This window comes from Patiria miniata, unplaced genomic scaffold, assembly GCF_015706575.1.
Source record: "Patiria miniata isolate m_02_andy unplaced genomic scaffold, ASM1570657v1 HiC_scaffold_2, whole genome shotgun sequence".
NCBI lineage: Eukaryota > Metazoa > Echinodermata > Asteroidea > Valvatida > Asterinidae > Patiria > Patiria miniata.
In genome coordinates, this window is record NW_024037058.1 from 12,760,191 (window position 1) to 12,779,388 (window position 19,198).

Here is a 19,198-nt window from a genome sequence, read left to right on the forward strand (position 1 = left end):
ATATTTCATAAGAAATTAGGAGCTAATATAAGTGGACAATTCACATTTTTTAGGAAAAGGAAAAAAAATAGTCCGCTGGGATTTGAACCTGCAGGGTATGCCTCGGCCCACGTATACACGTACACTGGCAACCACTAGGCGACGACGTTCCTTTTTTATCTCCAAAATCTAAAACCTCTTAAAGGTCATATCAAATCACGCAAAGGAGTATATCAAATCACATGATGGAATATATCACCCACGTGATATTTGACGCATGCGTATTACAGTGACTGATGGTCATAAGCGGTTACTAATCGTTGATCCCATGTTGGGCTACTGATCTTTGGAAGATAAAGTGGCTTTTTTTTTTAACACTGCCCTTTTCAGCGCCGCTTTTAACTTTTGCCCTTTTGAGAATTTCGCACGGTACATATTAACAACCCGAAAAGCGCTACAGTACCTATTGTCCGATAGGCCCATGATCATCCGTTTACACCCCCCCCCCAACAGTTTTGGCATGAATGCATGGGCCAGTGCCCTTTTCCCGTCCACACCCCCAACCCAATCAAGATATGACCTTCCTATGCCACTGATGCACTGAACTCTGACTATCTGAAGACCAAAGTGATGTTAATAGCAATGAACAGCTCCATCAAATGAATGATCGTGACTATGGAAACTTAGTTAATGTCACTCTTGATATTTTTAATTTACACAAGCAAGAGTTACAATTTTTTTTTTTTTAGTAAACAATAATATATAAAAAATGCAGCAAAAGTGTAAGTATTTTGGCCAACAGAGTTTTCATATGCTGATATTTTAGGACCTCATAAGATACATTTTTGACATTTCCAGCAATGTAAAAATGTGAATTTCTCAGAATTTTTCTTCACTGATTGATTAATTAAACCGACCTACAAAGCAGGTTCACTTAACATAGCAAAAGCTTAGGTCTTTAGGGGATATAAAAATGTTTTCATTGTTTTTTTACTGTTGTGATGAAAATATTCAAGTAAATAAAACATTAAATCTAACCCTTGGTAATATTAACTTTACTGTTACAACCACTAAAAAAGGTACATGTACAGTACTTATAATTGGTACTAAAAATCCCTGAGCATCTTTTTCACATTTAAAAGCATGGACCCTCGTAGAGTACTGCAAGTTTCAGTTGGGGCATAAGGCAAGATAGCAGGTCCAACACGCACTTGAATGGGTAGGTGTTGCCATCAGTTCCGCAAACTAGTCCTGGGTCGGTGGCTACACTGCATACAATCCGGCAGATCCCTACAGAAGTTGTTGACGTGGTAGGAGCTGTTAAAAAGAAAGGGTTGAAAGGATTAATTAATCCTGACGCGATAAGTGTCTCACCAGGCGGAAGAAACATCACAGAATGAAGTGAGAATCTCAACATTTTTCTCCCTTTTACATAAGCCATTAGTAGTTACATGTACTTGTGCTGACCACACATTTAAAAAGAAAAAATGCTTTTGTATCACTTCAACATTTCCTGAGGAAAATTATACATCAGTTGGACAAGGAAGTGGTGTATCAAATAATTATATTTGCTGCACTATGAGTGATGCTTTCTGCACACATGAGCCAACTTAAAGTTTGTGTTGTGGCATATTTACTCACAAGTCACCTCACACTGCATCCGAATAGCTCATACACTCAACCAAAAAGGAAAGTCCCCCCTTTGATACTTTTTTTGTCTAACTCAAAAACGACTGGGCACATCTTGCTCAAATTACGACTAAACATTACAGAAATTCCTTAGCACTCCAGACATACTCTTTGTTCAGCCCAAAACAGTGATAATGTGTACAAAATGTATGCAATTTATGACAAATGGTACCGAAAAAAGTTGCACTTTAGTATACGTGCAAGGTGAGTGTGAACAACAACTTGCACGTACAGTGTAGTCTAAAGTGCAACTGTTTTCGGTATCATTGGTCATTAATTGCCAAATCAAGAGTATGGCTGGATTGCTAACGAATTGCTGTACTGATCAGTCATTATTTGAGCGAGAGTTACTAAGTATTTTTGAGTAAGACAAAAAGGGAAGGAAGGCAGGAAGTTTCTTTTTTGGTTGAGTGCATTAAGTGATGGATTGTGCAAATATGGACTTTCAGAATAATTTATTAAGTAACTAAACAAACCCAAATACTGAGACAGCAGAGTGGAAAACTTGTACTGCCCTTTTAACTTTAGCATGACTTATACCAAATAAAATTGCTTTTCACCTGCTAGTTTGCAACAAGCTTTACATAGAATCGCCTATTAAAGAATAAAAACAAAATGGCTACCTGGTTGCATAGTGGGCAGCTTAATCTTCCTTGTAGTAGGTTGAGTAGGTTGAACAGGAGCATCCGTTTGTTGAAGTGGAGCATCGGTAGCCTCAACTGGCTTCATGGTTGGTTCAACAGTGGTATAAACGGAAGCAGTTGGTTTAACAGCAGCATCTGTTGGTTCAACAGGAGCATCAGTAGGTTTGACTGGAACATCAGTAGGCTTTACTGGAGCATCAGTAGGCTTTACTGGAGCATCAGTAGGCTTTACTGGAGCATCAGTAGGTTCAACTGGGGCTGCAGTAGGTTCAACAGCAGCATCAGTTGATTCAACGGGAGCATCAGTAGGTTCGACTGGAGCTGCAGTAGGTTCAACAGGAGAATCAGTAGGCTCGACTGGCGCTTCGGTAGGTACAACTGCTTTGTCTGTAGGTTGAACTGGTGCATCAGTAGGTTCGACTGGAGCTGCAGTAGGTTCAACAGGAGCATCAGTTGGTTCAACAGCAGTATCAGTAGGTTTGACAGGAGCTTTGTCGGTAGGTTGAACTGGTGCATCAGTAGGTTCAACTGGGGCTGCAGTAGGTTCAACAGCAGCATCAGTTGCTTCAACTGGGGCATTAGTAGGTCTCACTGGAGCATCAGTAGGCTTAACTGGTGCATCAGTAGCCTCAACTGGAGCTTCAGTAGGTTCAACAGGAGAATCAGTTGGTTCAATGGGAGCATCAGTAGATTCAGAAGGAGCATCAGTAGGCTGAACTGCTTTGTCAGTAGGTTGGATGGGTGCATCAGTAGGTTCGACGGGAGCTGCAGAAGGTTCAACAGGAGCATCAGAAGGCTCGACTGGTGCTTCAGTAGGTTGAACAGGAGCATCAGTGGGCTCAACTGCTTTGTCGGTAGGTTGAACGGGTGCATCAGTAGGTTCGACTGCAGCTGCAGTAGGTTCAACAGAAGCATCAGTTGGTTCAACTGGAGCTTCAGTAGGTTTCACTGGAGCATCAGTTTGCTGAACTGGTGTCTCAGTAGCCTCGACTGGAGCTTCAGAAGGTTCAACAGGAGCATCAGTTGGTTCAACAGCAGCATCAGTAGGTTTGACTGGAGCATTAGTAGGCTTAACTGGTGCATCAGTAGCCTTGACTGGAGCTGCAGTAGGGTCAACAGGAGCATCAGTTGGTTCAATGCGAGTATCAGTAGATTCGACTGGAGCTGTAGTAGATTCAACAGGAGCATCAGTAGGCTCGACTGGCGCTTCAGTAGGTTGAACAGGAGCATCAGTAGGCTCAACTGCTTTGTCGGCAGGTTCAACTGGTGCATCAGTAGGTTCGACTGGAGCTGCAGTAGGTTCAACAGCAGCATCAGTTGGTTCAACTGGGGCATCAGTAGGTTTCACTGGAGCATCAGTAGGCTTAACTGGTGCATCAGTAGCCTCGACTGGAGCTTCAGTAGGTTCAACAGGAGCATCAGTTGGATCAACAGCAGCATCAGTAGGTTTGACTGGAGCATCAGTAGGCTTAACTGGTGCATCAGTAGCCTTGACTGGAGCTGCAGTAGGTTCAACTGGAGCATCAGTTGGTTCAATGGGAGCATCAGTAGGTTTGACTGGAGCTGCAGTAGGTTCGACAGCAGCATCAGTAGGCTCGACTGGCGCTTCAGTAGGTTGAACAGGAGCATCAGTAGGCTCAACTGCTTTGTCGGTAGGTTCACCTGGTGCATCAGTAAGTTCGACTGGAGCTGCAGTAGGTTCAACAGCAGCATCAGTTGGTTCAACTGGGGCATCAGTAGGTTTCACTGGAGCATCAGTAGGCTGAACTGGTGCATCAGTAGCCTCGACTGGAGCTTCAGTAGGTTCAACAGGAGCATCAGTTGGTTCAATGGGAGCATCAGTAGGTTCAATAGGAGTATCAGTAGGCTGAACTGCTTCGTCAGTAGGTTGAACGGGTGCATCGGTAGGCTCCACAGGAGCTGCAGTAGGTTCGACAGGAGCATCAGTAGGCTCGACTGGTGCTTCAGAAGGTTGAACAGGAGCATCAGTGGGCTTAACTGCTTTGTCGGTAGGTTGAACGGGTGCATCAGTAGGTTCAACTGGAGCTGCTGTAGGTTCAACAGCAGCATCAGTTGGTTCAACTGGAGCTTCAGTAGGTTTCACTTGAGCATCAGTTTGCTGAACTGGTGCATCAGTAGCCTCGACTGGAGCTGCAGTAGGGTCAACAGGAGCATCAGTTGGTTCAATGCGAGTATCAGTAGATTCGACTGGAGCTGTAGTAGATTCAACAGGAGCATCAGTAGGCTCGAGTGGCGCTTCAGTAGGTTTAACTGGTGCATCAGTAGCTTGGACTGGACCTTGAGTTGTCTGCATAGTATCAACTGTCTTACCATCAGTTTTACCAGGAATGACAGTCAATTCAACTGGTGCATCAGTTGGTTCGACTGGAGCTGAAGTAGGTTCAAAAGCAGCATCAGTTGGTTCAACTGGTGCATCAGTAGGTTCGACTGGAGCTTCAGTAGATTCAACAGGAGCATCAGTTGGATCAACAGCAGCATCAGTAGGTTTGACTGGAGCATCAGTAGGCTTAACTGGTGCATCAGTAGCCTTGACTGGAGCTGCAGTAGGTTCAACTGGAGCATCAGTTGGTTCAATGGGAGCATCAGTAGGCTTAACTGGTGCATCAGTAGCCTCGAATGGAGCTGCAGTAGGTTCAACAGCAGCATCAGTTGGTTCAACTGGGGCATCAGTAGGTTTCACTGGAGCATCAGTAGGCTTAACTGGTGCATCAGTAGCCTTGACTGGTGCATCAGTAGCCTCGACTGGAGCTTCAGTAGGTTCAACAGGAGCATCAGTTGGATCAACAGCAGCATCAGTAGGTTTGACTGGAGCATCAGTAGGCTTATCTGGTGCATCAGTAGCCTTGACTGGAGCTGCAGTAGGTTCAACTGGAGCATCAGTTGGTTCAATGGGAGCATCAGTAGGTTTGACTGGAGCTGCAGTAGGTTCGACAGCAGCATCAGTAGGCTCGACTGGCGCTTCAGTAGGTTGAACAGGAGCATCAGTAGGCTCAACTGCTTTGTCGGTAGGTTCACCTGGTGCATCAGTAAGTTCGACTGGAGCTGCAGTAGGTTCAACAGCAGCATCAGTTGGTTCAACTGGGGCATCAGTAGGTTTCACTGGAGCATCAGTAGGCTTAACTGGTGCATCAGTAGCCTCGACTGGAGCTTCAGTAGGTTCAACAGGAGCATCAGTTGGTTCAATGGGAGCATCAGTAGGTTCAATAGGAGTATCAGTAGGCTGAACTGCTTTGTCAGTACGTTGAACGGGTGCATCGGTAGGCTCCACAGGAGCTGCAGTAGGTTCGACAGGAGCATCAGTAGGCTCGACTGGTGCTTCAGTAGGTTTAACTGGTGCATCAGTTGCCTCGAATGGAGCTGCAGTAGGTTCAACAGCAGCATCAGTTGGTTCAACTGGGGCATCAGTAGGTTTCACTGGAGCATCAGTAGGCTTAACTGGTGCTTCAGTAGCCTTGACTGGTGCATCAGTAGCCTCGACTGGAGCTTCAGTAGGTTCAACAGGAGCATCAGTTGGTTCAATTGGAGCATCAGTAGGTTTGACTGGAGCTGCAGTAGGTTCAACAGCAGCATCAGTAGGCTTGACTGGAGCTTCAGTAGGTTGAACAGGAGCATTAGTAGGTTCAACAGCAGCATCAGTAGGCTTGACTGGAGCTTCAGTAGGTTGAACAGGAGCATCAGTTTGTTCAATGGGAGCATCAGTAGGTTCAACAGGAGTTTCAGTAGGCTGAACTGCTTTGTCAGTAGGTTGCACTGGTGCATCAGTAGGCTCCACAGGAGCTGCAGTAGGCTCGACTGGCGCTTCAGTAGGTTGAACAGGAGCATCAGTGGGCTCAACTGCTTTGTCGGTAGGTTGAACTGGTGCATCAGTAGGTTCGACTGGGGCTGCAGTAGGTTCAACAGCAGGATCAGTTGCTTCAACTGGTGCATCAGTAGGTTTCACTGGAGCATCAGTAAGCTGAACTGGTGCATCAGTAGCCTCGACTGGAGCTTCAGTAGGTTCAACAGGAGAATCAGTTGGTTCAATGGGAGCATCAGTAGGTTTAACAGGAGCATCAGTAGGTTTCACTGGAGCATCAGTAGGCATAACTGGTGCATCAGTAGGTTTGACAGGAGCTTCAGTAGGTTCAACAGGAGTATCAGTTGGCTCAACAGCAGCATCAGTTGGTTCAACAGCAGCATGAGTAGGTTTCACTGGAGCATCAGTAGGCTTAACTGGTGCATCAGTAGCCTTGACTGGTGCATCAGTAGCCTCGACTGGAGCTTCAGTAGGTTCAACAGGAGCATCAGTTGGTTCAATGGGAGCATCAGTAGGTTTGACTGGAGCTGCAGTAGGTTCAACAGCAGCATCAGTAGGCTTGACTGGAGCTTCAGTAGGTTGAACAGGAGCATCAGTAGGCTCAACTGCTTTGTCGGTAGGTTCAACTGGTGCATCAGTATGTTCGACTGGAGCATCAGTAGGTTTAACTGGTGCATCAGTAGCCTCGAATGGAGCTGCAGTAGGTTCAACAGCAGCATCAGTTGGTTCAACTGGGGCATCAGTAGGTTTCACTGGAGCATCAGTAGGCTTAACTGGTGCTTCAGTAGCCTTGACTGGTGCATCAGTAGCCTCGACTGGAGCTTCAGTAGGTTCAACAGGAGCATCAGTTGGTTCAATGGGAGCATCAGTAGATTTGACTGGAGCTGCAGTAGGTTCATCAGGAGCATCAGTAGGCTCAACTGCTCTGTCGGTAGGTTCAACTGGTGCATCAGTATGTTCGACTGGTGCATCAGTAGGTTTCACTGGTGCATCAGTAGCATTGACTGGTGCATCAGTAGCCTCGACTGGAGCTTCAGTAGGTTCAACAGGAGCATCAGTTGGTTCAATGGGAGCATCAGTATGTTCGACTGGAGCTGCAGTAGGTTCAACAGCAGCATCAGTTGGTTCAACTGGGGCATCAGTAGGTTTCACTGGAGCATCAGTAGGCTTAACTGGTGCATCAGTAGCCTTGACTGGTGCATCAGTAGCCTCGACTGGAGCTTCAGTAGGTTCAACGGGAGCATCAGTTGGTTCAATGGGAGCATCAGTAGGTTTGACTGGAGCTGCAGTAGGTTCAACAGCAGCATCAGTAGGCTTGACTGGAGCTTCAGTAGGTTGAACAGGAGCATCAGTAGGCTCAACTGCTTTGTCGGTAGGTTCAACTGGTGCATCAGTATGTTCGACTGGAGCTGCAGTAGGTTTAACTGGTGCATCAGTAGCCTCGAATGGAGCTGCAGTAGGTTCAACAGCAGCATCAGTTGGTTCAACTGGGGCATCAGTAGGTTTCACTGGAGCATCAGTAGGCTTAACTGGTGCTTCAGTAGCCTTGACTGGTGCATCAGTAGCCTCGACTGGAGCTTCAGTAGGTTCAACAGGAGCATCAGTTGGTTCAATGGGAGCATCAGTAGATTTGACTGGAGCTGCAGTAGGTTCATCAGGAGCATCAGTAGGCTCAACTGCTCTGTCGGTAGGTTCAACTGGTGCATCAGTATGTTCGACTGGTGCATCAGTAGGTTTCACTGGTGCATCAGTAGCATTGACTGGTGCATCAGTAGCCTCGACTGGAGCTTCAGTAGGTTCAACAGGAGCATCAGTTGGTTCAATGGGAGCATCAGTATGTTCGACTGGAGCTGCAGTAGGTTCAACAGCAGCATCAGTTGGTTCAACTGGGGCATCAGTAGGTTTCACTGGAGCATCAGTAGGCTTAACTGGTGCATCAGTAGCCTTGACTGGTGCATCAGTAGCCTCGACTGGAGCTTCAGTAGGTTCAACGGGAGCATCAGTTGGTTCAATGGGAGCATCAGTAGGTTTGACTGGAGCTGCAGTAGGTTCAACAGCAGCATCAGTAGGCTTGACTGGAGCTTCAGTAGGTTGAACAGGGGCATCAGTAGGCTCAACTGCTTTGTCGGTAGGTTCAACTGGTGCATCAGTATGTTCGACTGGAGCTGCAGTAGGTTCAACAGCAGGATCAGTTGCTTTAACTGGGGCATCGGTAGGTTTCACTGGAGCATCAGTAGGCTTAACTGGTGCATCAGTAGCCTCGAATGGAGCTGCAGTAGGTTCAACAGCAGCATCAGTTGGTTCAACTGGGGCATCAGTAGGTTTCACTGGAGCATCAGTAGGCTTAACTGGTGCATCAGTAGCCTTGACTGGTGCATCAGTAGCCTCGACTGGAGCTTCAGTAGGTTCAACAGGAGCATCAGTTGGATCAACAGCAGCATCAGTAGGTTTGACTGGAGCATCAGTAGGCTTAACTGGTGCATCAGTAGCCTTGACTGGTGCATCAGTAGCCTCGACTGGAGCTTCAGTAGGTTCAACGGGAGCATCAGTTGGTTCAATGGGAGCATCAGTAGGTTTGACTGGAGCTGCAGTAGGTTCAACAGCAGCATCAGTAGGCTTGACTGGAGCTTCAGTAGGTTGAACAGGGGCATCAGTAGGCTCAACTGCTTTGTCGGTAGGTTCAACTGGTGCATCAGTATGTTCGACTGGAGCTGCAGTAGGTTCAACAGCAGGATCAGTTGCTTTAACTGGGGCATCGGTAGGTTTCACTGGAGCATCAGTAGGCTTAACTGGTGCATCAGTAGCCTCGAATGGAGCTGCAGTAGGTTCAACAGCAGCATCAGTTGGTTCAACTGGGGCATCAGTAGGTTTCACTGGAGCATCAGTAGGCTTAACTGGTGCATCAGTAGCCTTGACTGGTGCATCAGTAGCCTCGACTGGAGCTTCAGTAGGTTCAACAGGAGCATCAGTTGGATCAACAGCAGCATCAGTAGGTTTGACTGGAGCATCAGTAGGCTTAACTGGTGCATCAGTAGCCTTGACTGGAGCTGCAGTAGGTTCAACTGGAGCATCAGTTGGTTCAATGGGAGCATCAGTAGGTTTGACTGGAGCTGCAGTAGGTTCGACAGCAGCATCAGTAGGCTCGACTGGCGCTTCAGTAGGTTGAACAGGAGCATCAGTAGGCTCAACTGCTTTGTCGGTAGGTTCACCTGGTGCATCAGTAAGTTCGACTGGAGCTGCAGTAGGTTCAACAGCAGCATCAGTTGGTTCAACTGGGGCATCAGTAGGTTTCACTGGAGCATCAGTAGGCTGAACTGGTGCATCAGTAGCCTCGACTGGAGCTTCAGTAGGTTCAACAGGAGTTTCAGTAGGCTGAACTGCTTTGTCAGTAGGTTGCACTGGTGCATCAGTAGGCTCCACAGGAGCTGCAGTAGGCTCGACTGGCGCTTCAGTAGGTTGAACAGGAGCATCAGTGGGCTCAACTGCTTTGTCGGTAGGTTGAACTGGTGCATCAGTAGGTTCGACTGGGGCTGCAGTAGGTTCAACAGCAGGATCAGTTGCTTCAACTGGTGCATCAGTAGGTTTCACTGGAGCATCAGTAAGCTGAACTGGTGCATCAGTAGCCTCGACTGGAGCTTCAGTAGGTTCAACAGGAGAATCAGTTGGTTCAATGGGAGCATCAGTAGGTTTAACAGGAGCATCAGTAGGTTTCACTGGAGCATCAGTAGGCATAACTGGTGCATCAGTAGGTTTGACAGGAGCTTCAGTAGGTTCAACAGGAGTATCAGTTGGCTCAACAGCAGCATCAGTTGGTTCAACAGCAGCATGAGTAGGTTTCACTGGAGCATCAGTAGGCTTAACTGGTGCATCAGTAGCCTTGACTGGTGCATCAGTAGCCTCGACTGGAGCTTCAGTAGGTTCAACAGGAGCATCAGTTGGTTCAATGGGAGCATCAGTAGGTTTGACTGGAGCTGCAGTAGGTTCAACAGCAGCATCAGTAGGCTTGACTGGAGCTTCAGTAGGTTGAACAGGAGCATCAGTAGGCTCAACTGCTTTGTCGGTAGGTTCAACTGGTGCATCAGTATGTTCGACTGGAGCATCAGTAGGTTTAACTGGTGCATCAGTAGCCTCGAATGGAGCTGCAGTAGGTTCAACAGCAGCATCAGTTGGTTCAACTGGGGCATCAGTAGGTTTCACTGGAGCATCAGTAGGCTTAACTGGTGCTTCAGTAGCCTTGACTGGTGCATCAGTAGCCTCGACTGGAGCTTCAGTAGGTTCAACAGGAGCATCAGTTGGTTCAATGGGAGCATCAGTAGATTTGACTGGAGCTGCAGTAGGTTCATCAGGAGCATCAGTAGGCTCAACTGCTCTGTCGGTAGGTTCAACTGGTGCATCAGTATGTTCGACTGGTGCATCAGTAGGTTTCACTGGTGCATCAGTAGCATTGACTGGTGCATCAGTAGCCTCGACTGGAGCTTCAGTAGGTTCAACAGGAGCATCAGTTGGTTCAATGGGAGCATCAGTATGTTCGACTGGAGCTGCAGTAGGTTCAACAGCAGCATCAGTTGGTTCAACTGGGGCATCAGTAGGTTTCACTGGAGCATCAGTAGGCTTAACTGGTGCATCAGTAGCCTTGACTGGTGCATCAGTAGCCTCGACTGGAGCTTCAGTAGGTTCAACGGGAGCATCAGTTGGTTCAATGGGAGCATCAGTAGGTTTGACTGGAGCTGCAGTAGGTTCAACAGCAGCATCAGTAGGCTTGACTGGAGCTTCAGTAGGTTGAACAGGAGCATCAGTAGGCTCAACTGCTTTGTCGGTAGGTTCAACTGGTGCATCAGTATGTTCGACTGGAGCTGCAGTAGGTTTAACTGGTGCATCAGTAGCCTCGAATGGAGCTGCAGTAGGTTCAACAGCAGCATCAGTTGGTTCCACTGGGGCATCAGTAGGTTTCACTGGAGCATCAGTAGGCTTAACTGGTGCTTCAGTAGCCTTGACTGGTGCATCAGTAGCCTCGACTGGAGCTTCAGTAGGTTCAACAGGAGCATCAGTTGGTTCAATGGGAGCATCAGTAGATTTGACTGGAGCTGCAGTAGGTTCATCAGGAGCATCAGTAGGCTCAACTGCTCTGTCGGTAGGTTCAACTGGTGCATCAGTATGTTCGACTGGTGCATCAGTAGGTTTCACTGGTGCATCAGTAGCATTGACTGGTGCATCAGTAGCCTCGACTGGAGCTTCAGTAGGTTCAACAGGAGCATCAGTTGGTTCAATGGGAGCATCAGTATGTTCGACTGGAGCTGCAGTAGGTTCAACAGCAGCATCAGTTGGTTCAACTGGGGCATCAGTAGGTTTCACTGGAGCATCAGTAGGCTTAACTGGTGCATCAGTAGCCTTGACTGGTGCATCAGTAGCCTCGACTGGAGCTTCAGTAGGTTCAACGGGAGCATCAGTTGGTTCAATGGGAGCATCAGTAGGTTTGACTGGAGCTGCAGTAGGTTCAACAGCAGCATCAGTAGGCTTGACTGGAGCTTCAGTAGGTTGAACAGGGGCATCAGTAGGCTCAACTGCTTTGTCGGTAGGTTCAACTGGTGCATCAGTATGTTCGACTGGAGCTGCAGTAGGTTCAACAGCAGGATCAGTTGCTTTAACTGGGGCATCGGTAGGTTTCACTGGAGCATCAGTAGGCTTAACTGGTGCATCAGTAGCCTCGAATGGAGCTGCAGTAGGTTCAACAGCAGCATCAGTTGGTTCAACTGGGGCATCAGTAGGTTTCACTGGAGCATCAGTAGGCTTAACTGGTGCATCAGTAGCCTTGACTGGTGCATCAGTAGCCTCGACTGGAGCTTCAGTAGGTTCAACAGGAGCATCAGTTGGATCAACAGCAGCATCAGTAGGTTTGACTGGAGCATCAGTAGGCTTAACTGGTGCATCAGTAGCCTTGACTGGAGCTGCAGTAGGTTCAACTGGAGCATCAGTTGGTTCAATGGGAGCATCAGTAGGTTTGACTGGAGCTGCAGTAGGTTCGACAGCAGCATCAGTAGGCTCGACTGGCGCTTCAGTAGGTTGAACAGGAGCATCAGTAGGCTCAACTGCTTTGTCGGTAGGTTCACCTGGTGCATCAGTAAGTTCGACTGGAGCTGCAGTAGGTTCAACAGCAGCATCAGTTGGTTCAACTGGGGCATCAGTAGGTTTCACTGGAGCATCAGTAGGCTGAACTGGTGCATCAGTAGCCTCGACTGGAGCTTCAGTAGGTTCAACAGGAGCATCAGTTGGTTCAATGGGAGCATCAGTAGGTTCAATAGGAGTATCAGTAGGCTGAACTGCTTCGTCAGTAGGTTGAACGGGTGCATCGGTAGGCTCCACAGGAGCTGCAGTAGGTTCGACAGGAGCATCAGTAGGCTCGACTGGTGCTGCTGTAGGTTCAACAGCAGCATCAGTTGGTTCAACTGGAGCTTCAGTAGGTTTCACTTGAGCATCAGTTTGCTGAACTGGTGCATCAGTAGCCTCGACTGGAGCTTCAGAAGGTTCAACAGGAGCATCAGTTGGTTCAACAGCAGCATCAGTAGGTTTGACTGGAGAATTAGTAGGCTTCACTGGTGCATCAGTAGCCTCGACTGGAGCTGCAGTAGGGTCAACAGGAGCATCAGTTGGTTCAATGCGAGTATCAGTAGATTCGACTGGAGCTGTAGTAGATTCAACAGGAGCATCAGTAGGCTCGAGTGGCGCTTCAGTAGGTTTAACTGGTGCATCAGTAGCTTGGACTGGACCTTGAGTTGTCTGCATAGTATCAACTGTCTTACCATCAGTTTTACCAGGAATGACAGTCAATTCAACTGGTGCATCAGTTGGTTCGACTGGAGCTGAAGTAGGTTCAAAAGCAGCATCAGTTGGTTCAACTGGTGCATCAGTAGGTTCGACTGGAGCTTCAGTAGATTCAACAGGAGCATCAGTTGGATCAACAGCAGCATCAGTAGGTTTGACTGGAGCATCAGTAGGCTTAACTGGTGCATCAGTAGCCTTGACTGGAGCTGCAGTAGGTTCAACTGGAGCATCAGTTGGTTCAATGGGAGCATCAGTAGGCTTAACTGGTGCATCAGTAGCCTCGAATGGAGCTGCAGTAGGTTCAACAGCAGCATCAGTTGGTTCAACTGGGGCATCAGTAGGTTTCACTGGAGCATCAGTAGGCTTAACTGGTGCATCAGTAGCCTTGACTGGTGCATCAGTAGCCTCGACTGGAGCTTCAGTAGGTTCAACAGGAGCATCAGTTGGATCAACAGCAGCATCAGTAGGTTTGACTGGAGCATCAGTAGGCTTATCTGGTGCATCAGTAGCCTTGACTGGAGCTGCAGTAGGTTCAACTGGAGCATCAGTTGGTTCAATGGGAGCATCAGTAGGTTTGACTGGAGCTGCAGTAGGTTCGACAGCAGCATCAGTAGGCTCGACTGGCGCTTCAGTAGGTTGAACAGGAGCATCAGTAGGCTCAACTGCTTTGTCGGTAGGTTCACCTGGTGCATCAGTAAGTTCGACTGGAGCTGCAGTAGGTTCAACAGCAGCATCAGTTGGTTCAACTGGGGCATCAGTAGGTTTCACTGGAGCATCAGTAGGCTTAACTGGTGCATCAGTAGCCTCGACTGGAGCTTCAGTAGGTTCAACAGGAGCATCAGTTGGTTCAATGGGAGCATCAGTAGGTTCAATAGGAGTATCAGTAGGCTGAACTGCTTTGTCAGTACGTTGAACGGGTGCATCGGTAGGCTCCACAGGAGCTGCAGTAGGTTCGACAGGAGCATCAGTAGGCTCGACTGGTGCTTCAGTAGGTTGAACAGGAGCATCAGTGGGCTCAACTGCTTTGTCGGAAGGTTGAACGGGTGCATCAGTAGGTTCGACTGGAGCTGCTGTAGGTTCAACAGCAGCATCAGTTGGTTCAACTGGAGCTTCAGTAGGTTTCACTTGAGCATCAGTTTGCTGAACTGGTGCATCAGTAGCCTCGACTGGAGCTTCAGAAGGTTCAACAGGAGCATCAGTTGGTTTAACAGCAGCATCAGTAGGTTTGACTGGAGCATTAGTAGGCTTAACTGGTGCATCGGTAGCCTCGACTGGAGCTGCAGTAGGGTCAACAGGAGCATCAGTTGGTTCAATGCGAGTATCAGTAGATTCGACTGGAGCTGTAGTAGATTCAACAGGAGCATCAGTAGGCTCGAGTGGCACTTCAGTAGGTTTAACTGGTGCATCAGTAGCTTGGACTGGACCTTGAGTTGTCTGCATAGTATCAACTGTCTTACCATCAGTCTTACCAGGAATGACAGTCAATTCAACTGGTGCGTCAGTTGGTTCGACTGGAGCTGAAGTAGGTTCAACAGCAGCATCAGTTGGTTCAACTGGGGCATCAGTAGGTTTCACTGGAGCATCAGTAGGCTTAACTGGTGAATCAGTAGCCTCGACTGGAGCTTCAGTAGGTTCAACAGGAGCATCAGTTGGTTCAATGGGAGCATCAGTAGGTTCAATAGGAGTATCAGTAGGCTGAACTGCTTTGTCAGTACGTTGAACGGGTGCATCGGTAGGCTCTACAGGAGCTGCAGTAGGTTCGACAGGAGCATCAGTAGGCTCGACTGGTGCTTCAGTAGGTTGAACAGGAGCATCAGTGGGCTCAACTGCTTTGTCGGTAGGTTGAACGGGTGCATCAGTAGGTTCGACTGGAGCTGCTGTAGGTTCAACAGCAGCATCAGTTGGTTCAACTGGAGCTTCAGTAGGTTTCACTCGAGCATCAGTTTGCTGAACTGGTGCATCAGTAGCCTCGACTGGAGCTTCAGAAGGTTCAACAGGAGCATCAGTTGGTTCAACAGCAGCATCAGTAGGTTTGACTGGAGCATTAGTAGGCTTAACTGGTGCATCAGTAGCCTCGACTGGAGCTGCAGTAGGGTCAACAGGAGCATCAGTTGGTTCAATGCGAGTATCAGTAGATTCGACTGGAGCTGTAGTAGATTCAACAGCAGCATCAGTAGACTCGAGTGGCGCTTCAGTAGGTTTAACTGGTGCATCAGTAGCTTGGCCTGGACCTTGAGTTGTCTGCATAGTATCAACTGTCTTACCATCAGTCTTACCAGGAATGACAGTCAAATCAACTGGTGCGTCAGTTGGTTCGACTGGAGCTGAAGTAGGTTCAAAAGCAGCATCAGTTGGTTCAACTGGAGCATCAGTATGTTTTACTGGAGCATCAGTAGCCTCGACTGGAGCTTCAGTAGGTTCAACAGGAGCATCAGTTGGATCAACAGCAGCATCAGTAGGTTTGACTGGAGCATCAGTAGGCTTAACTGGTGCATCAGTAGCCTTGACTGGAGCTGCAGTAGGTTCAACTGGAGCATCAGTTGGTTCAATGGGAGCATCAGTAGGTTTGACTGGAGCTGCAGTAGGATCGACTGGAGCATCAGTTGGTTCAATGGGAGCATCAGTAGGTTTGACTGGAGCTGCAGTAGGTTCGAAAGCAGCATCAGTAGGCTTCACTGGCGCTTCAGTAGGTTGAACAGGAGCATCAGTAGGCTTAACTGGTGCATCAGTAGCCTTGACTGGAGCTGCAGTAGGTTCAACTGGAGCATCAGTTGGTTCAATGGGAGCATCAGTAGGTTTGACTGGAGCTGCAGTAGGTTCGACTGGAGCATCAGTTGGTTCAATGGGAGCATCAGTAGGTTTGACTGGAGCTGCAGTAGGTTCAACAGCAGCATCAGTTGGTTCAACTGGGGCATCAGTAGGTTTCACTGGAGCATCAGTAGGCTTAACTGGTGCATCAGTAGCCTCGACTGGAGCTTCAGTAGGTTCAACAGGAGAAGCAGTTGGTTCAATGGGAGCATCAGTAGGTTCAATAGGAGTATCAGTAGGCTGAACTGCTTTGTCAGTAGGTTGAACGGGTGCATCGGTAAGCTCCACAGGAGCTGCAGTAGGTTCGACAGGAGCATCAGTAGGCTCGACTGGCGCTTCAGTAGGTTGAACAGGAGCATCAGTGGGCTCAACTGCTTTGTCGGTAGGTTGAACGGGTGCATCAGTAGCTTCGACTGGGGCTTCAGTAGGTTCAACAGCAGCATCAGTTGCTTCAACTGGGGCATCAGTAGCTTTCACTGGAGCATCAGTAGGCATAACTGGTGCATCAGTAGCCTCGACTGGAGCTTCAGTACGTTCTACAGGAGAATCAGTTGGTTCAATGGGAGCATCAGTAGGTTGAACAGGAGCATCAGTAGGCTCAACTGCTTCGTCAGTAGGTTGAACGGGTGCATCAGTAGGTTCGACTGGAGCTGCAGTAGTTTCAACAGGCGCATCAGTAGGCTCGACTGGCGCATCAGTAGGTTTCACTGGAGCATCAGTTAGCTTAACTGGTGTATCAGTAGCCTCGACGGGAGCTTCAGTAGGTTCAACAGGAGCATCAGTTGGTTCAACAGAAGAATCAGTAGGTTCGACTGGAGCATCAGTAGGCTTAACTGGTGCATCAGTAGCCTCGAATGGAGCTGCAGTAGGTTCAACAGCAGCATCAGTTGGTTCAACTGCTTTGTCGGAAGGTTGAACTGGTGCATCAGTAGGTTCGACTGGGGCTGCAGTAGGTTCAACAGCAGGATCAGTAGGTTTCACTGGAGCATCAGTAGGCTGAACTAGTGCATCAGTAGCCTCGACTGGAGCTTCAGTAGGTTCAACAGGAGAATCAGTTGGTTCAATGGGAGCATCAGTAGGTTCAACAGGAGCATCAGTAGGTTTCACTGGAGCATCAGTAGGCATAACTGGTGCATCAGTAGCCTCAACTGGAGCTTCAGTATGTTCTACAGGAGAATCAGTTGGTTCAATGGGAGCATCAGTAGGTTCAACAGGAGCATCAGTAGGCTGAACTGCTTCGTCAGTAGGTTTCACTGGAGCATCAGTTTGCTTAACTGGTGCATCAGTAGCCTCGACAGGAGCTTCAGTAGGTTCAACAGGAGCATCAGTTGGTTCAACAGCAGCATCAGTAGGTTTCACTGGAGCATCAGTAGGCTTAACTGGTGCATCAGTAGCCTTGACTGGTGCATCAGTAACCTCGACTGGAGCTTCAGTAGGTTCAACAGGACCATCAGTTGGTTCAATGGGAGCATCAGTAGGTTTGACTGGAGCTGCAGTAGGTTCAACAGCAGCATCAGTAGGCTTGACTGGAGCTTCAGTAGGTTGAACAGGAGCATCAGTAGGCTCAACTGCTTTGTCGGTAGGTTCAACTGGTGCATCGGTAGGTTTGACTGGAGCTGGAGTAGGTTCAACAGGAGCATCAGTTGGCTCAACAGCAGCATCAGTAGGTTTGACTGGGGCATCAGTAGGCTTAACTGGTGCATCAGTAGCCTTGACTGGTGCATCAGTAGCCTCAACTGGAGCTTCAGTAGGTTCAACAGGAGCATCAGTTGGTTCAACAGCAGCATCAGTAGGTTTCACTGGAGCATCAGTAGGCTTAACTGGTGCATCAGTAGCCTTGACTGGTGCATCAGTAGCCTCGACTGGAGCTTCAGTAGGTTCAACAGGAGCATCAGTTGGTTCAATGGGAGCATCAGTAGGTTTGACTGGAGCTGCAGTAGGTTCAACAGCAGCATCAGTAGGCTTGACTGGAGCTTCAGTAGGTTGAACAGGAGCATCAGTAGACTCAACTGCTTTGTCGGTAGGTTCAACTGGTGCATCAGTATGTTCGACTGGAGCATCAGTAGGCTTAACTGGTGCATCAGTAGCCTCGAATGGAGCTGCAGTAGGTTCAACAGCAGCATCAGTTGGTTCAACTGGGGCATAAGTAGGTTTCACTGGAGCATCAGTAAGCTTAACTGGTGCATCAGTAGCCTTGACTGGTGCATCAGTAGCCTCGACTGGAGCTTCAGTAGGTTCAACAGGACCATCAGTTGGTTCAATGGGAGCATCAGTAGGTTTGACTGGAGCTGCAGTAGGTTCAACAGCAGCATCAGTAGGCTTGACTGGAGCTTCAGTAGGTTGAACAGGAGCATCAGTAGGCTCAACTGCTTTGTCGGTAGGTTCAACTGGTGCATCAGTATGTTCGACTGGCGCTGCAGTAGGTTCAACAGCAGCATCAGTTGCTTTAACTGGGGCATCAGTAGGTTTCACTGGAGCATCAGTAGGCTTAACTGGTGCATCAGTAGCCTCGACTGGAGCTGCAGTAGGTTCAACAGGAGCATCAGTTGGTTCAATGGGAGCATCAGTAGGTTCAACAGGAGTTTCAGTAGGCTGAACTGCTTTGTCAGTAGGTTGAACTGGTGCATCAGTAGGCTCCACAGGAGCTGCAGTAGGCTCGACTGGCGCTTCAGTAGGTTGAACAGGAGCATCAGTGGGCTCAACTGCTTTGGCGGTAGGTTGAACTGGTGCATCAGTAGGTTCGACTGGGGCTGAAGTAGGTTCAACAGCAGGATCAGTAGGTTTCACTGGAGCATCAGTAGGCTGAACTGGTGCATCAGTAGCTTCGACTGGAGCTTCAGTAGGTTCAACAGGAGAATCAGTTGGTTCAATGGGAGCATCAGTAGGTTCAACAGGAGCATCAGTAGGCTGAACTGCTTTGTCAGTAGGTTGAATGGGTGCATCAGTAGGTTCGACTGGAGCTGCAGTAGGTTCAACAGGAGCATCAGTAGCCTCGACTGGCGCTTCAGAAAGTTGAACAGGACCATCAGTAGGTTCAACAGAGGCATCAGTAGGCTGAACTGCTTCGTCAGTAGGCTTAACTGGTGCATCAGTAGCCTTGACTGGTGCATCAGTAGCCTCAACGGGAGCTTCAGTAGGCTCAACAGGACCATCAGTAGGTTCAACAGGGGCATCAGTAGGCTGAACTGCTTCGTCAGTAGGCTGAACGAGGGCATCAGTAGGTTCGACTGCAGCTGCAGTAGGTTCAACAGGAGCATCAGTAGGCTCGACTGGCGCATCAGTAGGTTTCACTGGAGCATCAGTTTGCTTAACTAGTGCATCAGTAGCCTCGACTGGAGCTTCAGTAAGTTCAACAGGAGCATCAGTTGGTTCAACAGCAGCATCAGTAGGTTTGACTGGGGCATCAGTAGGCTTAACTGGTGCATCAGTAACCTTGACTGGT

The 19,198-nt window shown here is 48.5% G+C and overlaps 2 protein-coding genes across 2 annotated transcripts; both read right to left on the minus strand.

Moving 5' to 3' along the window:
• Nucleotides 1-666: 666 nt before the first annotated feature.
• Nucleotides 667-13,034, minus strand: LOC119726372 (mucin-2-like). The gene is made up of 3 exons (XM_038198027.1): nt 12,049-13,034; nt 2,292-4,638; nt 667-1,296 (listed from the first exon to the last, which is right to left on the minus strand). The coding sequence occupies exons 1-3, from the start codon at nt 12,907-12,909 to the stop codon at nt 1,115-1,117; spliced, it is 3,390 nt and encodes a 1,129-aa protein (XP_038053955.1). The 5' UTR covers nt 12,910-13,034; the 3' UTR covers nt 667-1,114.
• A 1,035-nt stretch (nt 13,035-14,069) lies between these two features.
• Nucleotides 14,070-15,355, minus strand: LOC119726373 (zonadhesin-like). The gene is made up of 2 exons (XM_038198028.1): nt 14,179-15,355; nt 14,070-14,093 (listed from the first exon to the last, which is right to left on the minus strand). The coding sequence occupies exons 1-2, from the start codon at nt 15,193-15,195 to the stop codon at nt 14,070-14,072; spliced, it is 1,041 nt and encodes a 346-aa protein (XP_038053956.1). The 5' UTR covers nt 15,196-15,355.
• Nucleotides 15,356-19,198: the final 3,843 nt, after the last annotated feature.

Bases quoted from the DNA above. Each gene is read 5' to 3' on its own strand.
- LOC119726372 (XM_038198027.1), bottom strand. From the start codon at position 12,909: ATGCAGACAACTCAAGGTCCAGTCCAAGCTACTGATGCACCAGTTAAA. The intron at 4,639-12,048 runs GTTAAGCCTACT...ACTGATGGTAAG, and splicing joins TCAAGGCTACTGATGCACCA to ACAGTTGATACTATGCAGAC. The intron at 1,297-2,291 runs GTAGCCATTTTG...TCTTTTTAACAG, and splicing joins GCTGCCCACTATGCAACCAG to CTCCTACCACGTCAACAACT.
- LOC119726373 (XM_038198028.1), bottom strand. From the start codon at position 15,195: ATGCAGACAACTCAAGGTCCAGGCCAAGCTACTGATGCACCAGTTAAA. The intron at 14,094-14,178 runs GTCAAACCTACT...CTGATGCACCAG, and splicing joins TTAAGCCTACTAATGCTCCA to TTCAGCAAACTGATGCTCAA.